The 12,192-nt window shown below is 38.1% G+C and overlaps 1 protein-coding gene across 1 annotated transcript; it reads left to right on the top strand.

Annotated features, from left to right (window-relative positions):
* The first annotated feature begins 60 nt into the window (after window positions 1-60).
* On the top strand, window positions 61-5,424 carry FOXL3 (forkhead box L3). Its single transcript, XM_073634891.1, has 3 exons — window positions 61-297; window positions 1,279-1,447; window positions 3,913-5,424. Exons 1-3 carry the CDS (start codon window positions 191-193, stop codon window positions 4,381-4,383), a joined length of 747 nt encoding a protein of 248 aa, XP_073490992.1. The 5' UTR covers window positions 61-190; the 3' UTR covers window positions 4,384-5,424.
* Window positions 5,425-12,192: the final 6,768 nt, after the last annotated feature.

Below are 12,192 nucleotides of genomic sequence, written 5' to 3'. Positions count from 1 at the left end.
TAGAAGTCAGGAATTTTAAGAGAACAACCTCTACTCAAGTAAGAAGGGAGGAGGGAGTGGAGTGGGAATCCAAGCCTGGAAAGGGAGAGCTACACAGAGCATCCCACCCCTCTCTCCCTCCCAGGAGCTGCAACATACAGGACCCAACACACCAACCCAGCCACACTAGAGCCATCCAAGCACCTGCACCATGTTTGACCACTCTCAATACCCATATAATTGCTTCAACTATGATGGAGATGATTACCCAACCTGCAGCTCTGATGAAGAGAAGAAGTGCACCAGACCTGCCTATAGGTAAGAAAGTTTACGATAAGAATGGCAATAATGGTTTACACTTTAGGATTTTCCCTTTACATGAACTGTTTACATTTAGTGGACTTATGACACTCTAGCGTATTAACATATTTTCTTTTTCATCATTAAATACTTTTTATTGAAATTTCCATACAAATAACAGAAAAATTAAAGGCATCTAGTTCTGGTATATATATATATATATATATATATATATATATATATATATATACACTAACATATTACATTACATAAAATGTTAGGCAAAGTACAAACATGTTTTTTTTAAATCCTATAGATATGTACACAAATAAATAGATCGATAGATAAAAATTGTAGATGAGTATTTGGCTAAGTACAAACAAGTAGAATATAATATACTTGTAGGTTTGTTTTTGTTTTTTTAATAGTATGCATCTATACCCAAAATAATGATAGATAAATTGATGTTAGGCTAAGTACAAATATATATATATATATATATATATATATATATATATATATATATATATATATATATTTGTTATTACTATGTATGTATATACAAACATAATAGATAATACATAAATAGATAGATAGTGACTGGATAAAGATTTAGATAGTTAGACATATGAATTCATAAATAAATAGATAGATATTCAAAAATGACAGTTATGCTAAGTACAAATAGATAGATAGATAGATAGATAGATAGATAGATAGATAGATAGATAGATAGATAGATAGATAGATAGATAGATAGATAATAGATCTTTTGTGGTTTGATGGACACTTCAATAGAAATATAGAGACTACTTTCCCATAGCAAGAGAATGAAGTTCTGTAAAAGTTGTAAAGTGTCACAAGTTAGGCAACTTTGGGAAACTCATTGGTTCATGATTGTACACATGCACAGCATGCATGATCACCCAAGACAGATGCATGAACAGTCAAATTACATATATGAAATGTAAAATGTGATTTATTTAAATTTTTTTATAGCTACATTGCATTGATCGCAATGGCAATTCAGCAAAGTCCTGATAGCAGAGTCACCCTGTCTGGGATTTATGATTTTATCATGAAGAAGTTTCCTTATTACCGCTCAAATCAGAGGGCATGGCAGAACTCCATAAGACATAACCTGTCTCTGAATAGCTGTTTTATAAAGGTAAATATAACCTGATGAATGACTGGATGAAATATAATTGTGTCTATTCAGAGTCAGAACTTCTGTATGTTTGTATATGTATGTTAACAGGTGCTTCTGTATATGAATGAACATAGAGATACATACTGTACATTCACATACATACTAACCAATATATTTATATAAGATATAATTAAGCTAAAGTTAATTTGAGCACATTGAAGTAGAATTGTGAAATGACTCCGTATTGATGAAGGTGGGTTTCTCAAAGGGTCAATTCTCATACAGTTTATTTGCTCCTTGTCAGCACAATTTGGTCATTGATTATCAGTTGTCTGTTGATTTTTATGACCACTCCATTAGGTATTAATGATTTGTTGATAAAAAAGTGTAATGGCAATTTACACCATTGTTATAAAATTGTTAATTTTTTACAATTGATATCTTATTTAGCACAAATTAGAAAATAGTTATGCAAAACCAGGGTACCATAGGTAAACATATTCTGTGTACACTATATTTGTAAAAAGTTTAAGTTTTAACCTACATATTGCAATGATGGTGCTTTAAGTGCAGTTACTAATAACAACCATTCAGATTTAAAGCGCTTTTAAACCCCCCAAAAAATATTCCAGCTTACCAGTCTAGAGTAAGTGGTTGTTGCATTATTTTTTTTTTAGGCTTTTCTTCCTTTATATTCACCTGGTGATATGACCAGTAATTCTGTTATTTTTCAACGTCTTTTACCAGACCATGCTGTCCAGACATAAGTAGCAGTTAGAGGGTTAAGACAAATCATTTAACACTAACAATGGGGACAATGATCAGTTTTTTATTCAACTATGTAAAGCCTTTATTCAAAAGAAAAAAAAAAGTTGCTGCAACTACCTAAAAAGATTTAGCTGGGATTCTGCTTTAGTTTGTTTGTCAAGTCCATCCAAATCTGCTAGTCCATCTAACACAGCACTCCACATTTAAGGATTGGTAAACAGCGGGTTTCATACCGCTTTGACTTTGATCAGTGAAATCAACCTGACTGATTGCTGCAGGTTACTGCTCTTTATATGTTTTTTTTTTACTTTTTTGAAAAAGCATACTAGAGTATAATAACTTGTACCTGTATAACATTAAGAGATACTTATCAAATTAATTGTGATTCTGTGGGTTTTTTTTTTTTTCAATTATTACTTACTGCACTTGTCAGTGAACCTACACCACCTTATTTTGTGTGTCTCTTTGTGAATGTATATCTTTAACTTTGTTGAATCAGTGTTTGAGCTCATTTAAATTCAGCTGTTTTCCCGGAATTCAGATCTCTCTAAAAATTAGAATGTTACATTGTTATTAGTCAGAAAACAGAACATAATAATAAATGAGAAAAAAAGTGATAAGCAAATAAATTTGCCAATCAGGAGAAGATGAAAATTGTATTTTGTATTCCTCTAGCTATATTTATGAAGGCTGCTCAAACCAGCTGAGAGTCATCCAGTTCATAAATCACAAGTCAGAGGATTCTTGAATTGTTTGATTATCCAAAGATTTGCATTTAGCTCGCTCTATATAAATGCACTATAACAGGTTTTCATTCTAGATATATATATGTCTAATCTTTCTCAACCTTTTTATCTCAGAGGAACACTTGAGCTAATGTTCGGGTCTACGCCAACCCCTGCCGAAAACAATTCATTGGGGGTTAGTGGGAAACGTGCACTTTACATTGGTGGTCAGTGTGAAGAATAAAGCCTAGTAAACACTGACAGTTTTTTTTTGTTCAACCAAGCTGGCTAAAAAACTGACAACTCAGGTTGGAGCCACTGTACTTACAATCTAATGTTAGTACAGCGATCTCCCCTGCTGTTCTGTTGTGTTCTCACAGGGTGACGGCCCCCTTGCCAGAACACTCCGGTCAGCGGTCTCAGCGATTGGCTGAGAGTGCTGATCGGAAACTGGTCTGCAGACCTTTCTCGGTCATGCCTCTTCGACAGAAACCAGCCGAATGACTGGCTTCTGTCAGCATAGCTGCCATACACATGGGCCGAATGTCAGCCGGTTTCTATTGAAACGCCTGATGCCGCCCAACATTTGGTCCATGTGTATGGGGCTTAACCCTTTACAGTGGTGGTCAGAATGTCCCCCTTACAGTGATGTTCAGAATGCCACCATTGGAGTGATTGTCAGAATGCGCCCCCGCATTTCCCCCTTACAGATAGATAAAAAGATCACTGGTGACATGCTGATAGTTCTTACAAATAGCATTGGCCCTAGAAATATGCAGGTACCATCAGATGGGAGGTCAATCAGCCACAGCTCAAGGAATCCTTAGCAACTGCTGGAGGAACCCTAGGATTCGATAGAGCCCTGGTTGATAATGGTGGACTAATCTAAAACTTACATCAACTATGAATAAGCTTCTGGCTTGTGAAATACTACTATGTTCCCATTCCTGAATTTTAGGTTAATGGTAACAATACATTGAATTCTTACAGGTTCCAAGAACGGAAGGAAATGAAAAGGGGAAGGGAAACTACTGGTCTTTTGCCTCTGGATGTGAGTCAATGCTTGACCTCTTTGAAAATGGTAATTATAAAAGGAGACGAAGAAGGAGGAATATGAAAAAATGCCAGAAGGACCGAAAGCAAATGCTGGCTAAAACTCTTCATTCTGGAGAATATACCATTATTGGGTCTTCAGAACATCTAGCACCTTGCCATGAACTCAGACCTGAACCAAGGACGCAAGGGGATTCAGATGGTTTATTTTCAACTGGCATCTCCAGCAGGCAGAGTCAAACAAGTTCTTCTGGCCTTGGAAAGGCAGATGAGATCAAATTTAGCATTGATTATATATTGTCTGCTCCAGATCCTTTACCCATTCTAAGGCCCCAACCTAACATTTTCGATCACACATTTCATATTCTGGACACTCAGCAACGAAATCTTCACCTATGGAGTCTATAGCACATGAAGAATGGCTTGCTACCTAATGTGATTTTAAAGCAATATAAAACTCTTGGTGGTTATGCACCAGATTAGTATCAAATGTGCAACTTCAGTGGTTGTGTAGCTGTAGGCAATGAATATCAACTTTGTGTTTTACTGAGTTTACTTCTGAGGAAAAAAGACAGCAAAAAGGTTTCATTAGGCGTTTTATGATCTATATAATCTTGTTAATGCAATAATATTGAAAGGTAAAAAGTAAAAAAAGAAACAACATTGTTGTAGCATTCATTCACAAACAGTGACTCTAATAACAGACCCAAGGTGTGTAGACAGCAATAAAAAGGTATGATGTTACCTCTTCACTGACATAGAATAGGTAAATGATCATTTAAACTAGGGAGTAAGGTAATACTTAATTTACTTCTCACTTACGCAGGGTTACTTTACACCATATGACCAGTCCCACAAAGCTAACCCTCTTTTCTGGTCCTGTAGGCACAGCCTCTGTGATGATGTCATGTGCAATGCTGGACCACACACGTCACAAGAAGGTCGAGGACCTGCCCACATACTGGGAACAGAGGAGAGCATATATATATATATATATATATATATATATATATATATATATATATATATATATACACATTGTCCCTCTATTTTTTGTTCTAAAACATAAGATAATATATACCCTGTACAGAGCAAATATTAAAGTAATATAAATACTTCAATATTAAAGGACCAGAAAACCTGAATGATAGATATTGTATCTAAAAGATTTACTGATACCAATTAAAAATATATAATTAAAGATACCCTCATCTGTGAAGCTAGAGATCAGAGTATTTCACTTTACTATGCACCCTTTTCATGAAATTCAGGTTGCTTTTTTCTTCTGTAGGGCTGTCAGGGAGGAAATGAGGTGTGCATAGGAGAATAATTACAAAATGCCACAAGTTACTAACACTTTCATATATTATCAATAATCCATTATATAAAACTATTTTTGCAATACAATTTATTGGAAGACAATTATCAAAGCACATGCTTTGGAAGATCATGTACAGTTTAGTACATGTAATTTCCATTTGTAAAATAAACCTGTGCATTGACTAAGCAGGGCAAATGAACAGGTTCCCTTTATTGCACGCCCCTGTAGTTGTTTATTCTTATTTTATTTAGGCTGGGTTCACAATATTGCGAATTGGATGTGTGGAAACCTGCATCTAATTCGCAATATTGTGAACCCAGCCTAAATAAGAATAAGCAACTTCAGGGGCTTGCAATAAAGGAAACCTGTTTATTTGCCCTGCATAGTCAATGCACAGGTGCGGGTTTCCCCACATCCAATTCACATAGCAGGAAATTGTGATTGGCTCTCTTTGAAGCCGGTTCACATATCTCCAGAGCAGCTCCGGTGCGAATTGCACAGGACTCTTGTACGTCTTTTGGTCCATTTCAGGTCCGAATTCAGCCAAAAATTCGGGCTGATATCGGACCTGAACCTGTGAATGGAGTTGCACCGGACCCCCTGCTGTAAGCCGCTCAGTCCTCTAGTGTGAACCCAGCCTTACTCTTCACTCTCCTTTTTTACTTGTGGATGCCCAAGTACTACAGCTGCCATGATGAGAGGAAGGGAAATGAGTCAGGTGACCAGTACCCACTCTTTGCTTCCCTAGGGGAATGGATCAGCAGGGAAAAAGGGTAAGTATTAGCAGCTGGGGGGTAAAGCACATATAGTATTTACTTTAAGGAAATAACCATCAACCACTTTGTGGAACCATATAGAATTCCCTGTAGACCTGAATAACAAAGGAACCCTGTGCATTTCCACAACATTGGTGACTGAGATTTCCTGAAGCATGGAAACGAAATAATCTTCAAAAAGAAGAGCTGGCAGCAAAATGTCTTCCTGAGGTTAACGATAGCCCCATTCATCAAGCAGCTTCAGCACCTGTTTTGCATTAGAAGGGCCAATATATCTGATGATGAAATACTATCCTTATTAGGCGTTGTCCCAATAAAGCAGTATAATAGCTCTTTATTCTGTAATATGCTTTACAATGATCAGGGGATCTCAGACTACAATCCAATGTGCTCTCTGTTTCTAAAGCCTAGTACACCCCAGTAGTTTTTTTTTCCATTCAACCCAGAAGGGCTGAATGAAAAAAAAACTGACCCCCAGTCATGGACCAACTCCAGTACACACGGGCCGAATGTCGGACGGTTTCTATTGAACCGGTCGATGCGGCCTGACATTCAGCCCATCTGTACTAGGCTTAAAAGACAGCAAGATTTCCATTTAATCGGTGCATGGTTAAATAGGGGTGTGCCCTTCCTGTAAACGATGCATGCGCAAGCTTGTAAGAGGTACAAAGGACCCCACTGTGCAAGGTTGTTTTTGTGAAAGATCAGTACTAATTCTCTTTTCACTCTTAATACCTATTTATCCTTTAAAGTTAAACTTAGTAGACACACATTTTGAGTTAATATTCACTTTTGTACATGCTTCTTGTACTGTATTTTTCCAATGGTATTTCATATACACATTCTCGCTAGTGGCAATGTCATAACAGGTATGCAGTTAGCATCCTTGCTAAATGAAGGATAACATCAATTACAAGAGCCTAGAGATTCCTTATATGTCATGAAATATTATGACTCTGAGCTGGCCCAATGACTTGAATTGAGATAGCAGAAGTATCAATGCACAGTCACTGTGCTTTTTCGATAAAAATATCCTAAACTCCATAGTATAACCAGAAAATATATCCTATGGGCTAGACATTTTGATGGGTGTTTTCTTTAATAATACTGAGAAAATACCATGGACCTGGAGTCATTAAGGTTGATTTATTAAATGCAAATAGACTGTTTACTTTTCAAGGGAATGTTCCCTTAGCTTAGTAAATGAGGTAAAACGCTGCTGAGTTTCATCATCCAATCACATGCAAGCAAAAACACTGTTTTTGCTTGCATGTGATCGGGTGTTTTTTGCTAAATTAATTTTCACCACATTCACTAAGCTAGGGGAAAACCCACTCTCAAAGTGAAAATTCCCCTACAAAGTGAACAGCCTATTTGCCTTGGGTAAATCAACTAAATTGTTTATGGTGATGTTAAATTGCTTACATTGAGAGTGCAATAATGCTGAAAATAGCAACAAAAACTTTTTCCAAGAGCTAAATATTTCAAAAGAATTGCTCAACCCCCTCTTGTTTTGACAACTTTTAATCTTTTTAGAGCAAGGAAAATCCCCCCAACTGGGTACCCAGAGAGCAAAAAAACACTCCTTGTTAGTAGAAGAGAGGAAGAATTATGTTGATCTGTAGAATTTCGTTCAATGTTTGAATGAGAACATATCAAAAAGTCCGACCATCTAATGGTGCCTTCCAGGACTTAACTGATTTCCAACAGTTTTTTGTTCCAGTATCACGTCCTGATTTTCCAGATTTTGAGCATGCACTTTCCCAAGACCATTTACAATTTTTCTCATCTGGGAGCTGAATAGATGATCAAAAATGTGTTTGTTCCCATTAGATTCGAAAGAAATGTTCTATCCTTGTTTTTTCAATTTTTTTGCTTACTCTGGTCAAAAACAATTGTTGAACCATCCCCTTTAGCTCTTAGATAAGCAAACAAATGATCTCAAAATGGAAATTTTGTAACAAGATTCTACAGGTGTAAGGCCAGCTTTAGAACTTCTGTTGGCTTTTTATTACTGTGTGTCAATTGGCTGTAGAGAATCCACCCTACGCTCTAGTACACATAACAAAAAGAAAACTGACAGAGGTTTGAATCCTGCCTCACGCTCCCCATACCTAAACTAATAGGTTTCGCCTGAAATTGGCCTTTAACGCACTGACCTAGAATAAATCTCTAAAATCTCCGAAAAAATTAACGTGTTAATGCAATTTCAAAAGTTTCCCTCAATCTTTTTAAATCTGCAGCTGCTATTAAAATAATCCCTGGTGGTTTTGCCATGAAGGTCCTTGTTCAGGCATTTTCTATTATATATTGACAATGCTCTGTCCCTGTCTCCATCTCACTGAAATGCAAGTAAAGGATGAAAAAAAAATATAAAAAACAGTATTTTATAAAAAGAAAAAAAGAAAGAAAAAAAAAGAAATGAAGCTGTAGCTAGCTCTACTTTAGGAAAGCATAGTTAATTGGAACACCATACAATCATATGCTTTTCTACTTATTTTCTAAGTTAAAAACAGACTGTGATTAAAGGCTAAGAAAAAAATGGTCAAAATTGCCCCCTTCTGAGCAGTGTAGCCCCAAGCTTGTGGCTAATTTGCCCGTATGGAACGCACAGCCCAATTATATCACTCTACAGGGCAACATTAAATCCACAAGCTTCCTAATCAGCCACCAACCATATTCACTTAGCACGAGATTAGAAAGCCATAATGACACCTTTATATGAGGTGAATAAAACAGTTTGCTTTCTGTGGACCTATAAAATGGGAATTAAGTTAATAAAGATGTTGTTAATACATAGATAGACTATATATTTTTATAGATGATTTTAACTAGATAAATGCACTTACTGTACATGGAGTAGACTGCATGCGGTATGGTATGTCTATGTCTGATTTGTGTTTTTTTACAACGCAGTTAAACGGAAATATGCATTCCAGTATTTTATTGTCCTTCGTAAACGCTTTGCTGTAAGAAATCTATCATTACTATTGCGTTATTATTAACGATGCAGTCAGCAGAGTCAATTTGTCGTTAAAATAAATGTAATATATGACTTTTTTTTATAGTTTATTTTTAATCTGTTTGAAAATGTCTTGTTGTAGACCTTTCCAATGTTTGTGACACAGTTCTTGGTGGATGTGTATAAAGTGGCTGTTATTGTAAAGTAATGCTTAATGGTTATAGTGTGTGTTCAGTGCTTTACGACTTGCTGGTTCATTTTTATTTGTGAAACGCTGCAATTTCTGGGAGATTTACTGTATGAGTGTTCAAAGCACAGCATCATCCAACACAGATTTTCCTGTTTTGTTTGGAGAGGGTTTTGGTCCCCTTTACTCTCTAGGTCTTCACTGTTGTCTGGAACACCAATTGGATGATCTACTCCCACCTTCAGCATTACTTTAGAGCTTGCAACTTGACATTTCAGCCAAGCTACCTGCGTCACCAGGTTGTGTACTATAGCTGTCTATTCTTATAGAGAATCTGTTAGACAGAAATTCAGTTCACTCTATTTTCCGTATGACTAAATGGGGAAATTGTTCAAGTCAATACAGTTAGGGTTACCACCTCATCAGTGGTGGCCCATCCATACGGGGCGCACAGGCGCCCCCGCCCCTATCCATGCGTACGGCCCACTAATCTACATGCAGGGTGCTGGATGCATGGATTCCAATGGGGGTGTGCACTGTTTGCCCCCCCAAAAAAACAAAAATACCACTGGCAGCCACTGCACCTCATCCTTTTAAACCAAAACACATATTTATTACACAGGTTCTGTGGCTAATTAAGGTGGTAATTAAACTCGCTTGGTGCCTTATCTTCATTAAATTATTCTCAGAACGTATCTAATTCAAATGTGTTCAGGGTTTAAAGAGATGAGGTGGCAACCCTAAATACAGCAGCCGATAAACTCTTGGCCTGTTAAAGCCCCACCAGCATTAAACTTCTCTTCAGTATCCTAGTAAAGCTCAAACCCTGTAACACTCCACTCTAATTGGAGAAATTGCTTTGGGTGGAATTTCCCCATTTAAAGTATGGCAGAGAAACTAAACGGTGTAGTTTGTATTAATTTCCTATTCATTACACCTTTACAAATCTACAGTGTTTCCCCTGAGCTCAATGGGCCTGACATATTTTTATTGTAATGGATTACATTTTTTTTTTAAATGAAACTACAGTGGTCTAAAGTGGTTGTAAACCTCTAACATGAAATATGAACAAAGCATATCCCTCTGTAGTGTGTACATGTCTTAATCCAGAGCATGTCATTTCTCTCTGTTCTTCTGCTATCTACATAAGTCACTTCTGATGGGTTTTCCTGCCATCAAAAGATAGTGGCAGATTCTCATTGAGATCTGCAGAGTGTAACTTCAGTTCCCCACCTCCTGTAAAGAAGAGGAGGATTTATTTAATATCTGTTCATCACCTGAGGCTAGTCACTTTACTGGGTATATGTAAGGGTTCAGAACCACTTTAAGAGACCAAAACTAATCTGTATATATTCTATATGTATACAGCTTAAAAAAATACTAAAAAAGTTTAATTTCAAGCAAACAACTAAGTACACAGTTTAAATGTCTATACAGGGACTGTGCTTTAACATCAAACAGGATTTATAATCGCATCAACCAGTCTTGTGATCCAGTTTCTGGGCTGTCTACTTAACCCTTCTTGTCAGTACTAAACAATGGTTTCAGATGACCCCCTTCCCCGACAAACTATCTGTGCTTACTGCAACCACTACACTGTTGGGCAATGCAATATGGCACTTCAGGAGAGCGGTTGTTGGAGAGGCTTTTAAGGCAGCAGGTGCGCAGCAGCTCTGAAAGCAGTCAAAAAATGTCTTCACTTAAAATGATTGATATTTTCTTTTTGTAACAAACAAGAAAAAAGATAAACCCTCTACTTAAAGTGATTGTAAAGGCAGAATGCATTAAGATAAAAAGCCTTCTGTGTGCAGCAGCCCCAATCAGCCCCCCTAATACTTACCTGAGCCCCATCTCTATCCAGCAATGTTGCAGGAGTGTCTCGTCTGCCCTGGACTCCCCTCCTCATTGGCTGAGACAGCAACGTGGTGCCATTAGCTCCCGCTGCTGTCAATCAATGTCAGTCAGCCAACAGGTTTGTTATGTTTAACTAAAAAAAATGAGACCTTACAATCCCTTTGAGCTAGCAAGACACTATCCCTTTACGTGTGTAGCAAAGTCCCGGGTCTTTTTAGACCCAATAGTGACCTCCAGAGTTAGGGAGAGCTGACCTCCTTCAGTGTAGAGTGGGTTATGAGGCATGGTGGGTGTAATGCAAAATGAACAGGTGGGCGCCAGACACTTTTAGAATGCAAAGAGATGTATTGTCTCTTAAACAGAACTGTGGGAGAAAGGGTTAGGGCCAGGATACCCTTAGGTAGATGCAATGTTAATTGGTGGACTCCGAGTTTTCTATAGGTAGACAGCTATACAGGTGAAGGCCTCCAGCCAGACACCACTTCTGTATAGGTAGGAACACTGTCTCCTATGGCAACAATCTTGTAGCTGTCACTAAGGGCAAAGGTATTCAACTATCTGCAACAGGAACAGTTCTCTTCTCCACACTCACTCACTGTGGCCACCACTGGCCACTGGATTCCTTGAGCTCTTTCACGGTAACACTCAGTATCTTCCTCAAGCATCACCCCTGCCTGACTGCTGGGTCCCTGGCTTGGCACTCACAGATACTTTTCAAGCTTCACCCCTTGCTGACACATTAGGTCCCTGGCTTGGCACTTCACAAGCGTCACCTCTGCTGTCCCGCTGGGTCCCTGACTTGGCACTTGCTGAAGCTTTCCCACTTCTTCCCTGTCCCCGGCTGGCAAGAAGTCTGCTCTAGTACTGGCCTCAGCTTACTCACAATGGTCTCCGGTAGCAAGGTGGATGGTCCCTTAGTGGCGACAGCTTTCCTTCTATCTCCGACCATGACAGGTTCCTCGGCAGGTGGAACCCTTTGGTTCTGGTTGGACTACAAGCCCGCAGTCCCAACCCTACGCTGCTCTCTTACTTCTGGATAGGCCCTCAGACAGCCTAGCAGCCAGATGTCCCCGAGATAGGCCTTAGGTTTCTGGCCTAGCAGCCCAGGGCATTACAA

The sequence above is a fragment of the Aquarana catesbeiana genome, linkage group LG06 (assembly GCF_042186555.1).
Source record: "Aquarana catesbeiana isolate 2022-GZ linkage group LG06, ASM4218655v1, whole genome shotgun sequence".
Classification (NCBI taxonomy): Eukaryota; Metazoa; Chordata; class Amphibia; order Anura; family Ranidae; genus Aquarana; species Aquarana catesbeiana.
Note: the sequence above shows the minus strand (reverse complement) of the source record. Positions and strands in the feature narration are given on the sequence as shown.

Bases quoted from the DNA above. Each gene is read 5' to 3' on its own strand.
- FOXL3 (XM_073634891.1), top strand. From the start codon at position 191: ATGTTTGACCACTCTCAATACCCATATAATTGCTTCAACTATGATGGA. The intron at 298-1,278 runs GTAAGAAAGTTT...ATTTTTTTATAG, and splicing joins TGCACCAGACCTGCCTATAG to CTACATTGCATTGATCGCAA. The intron at 1,448-3,912 runs GTAAATATAACC...GAATTCTTACAG, and splicing joins TGAATAGCTGTTTTATAAAG to GTTCCAAGAACGGAAGGAAA.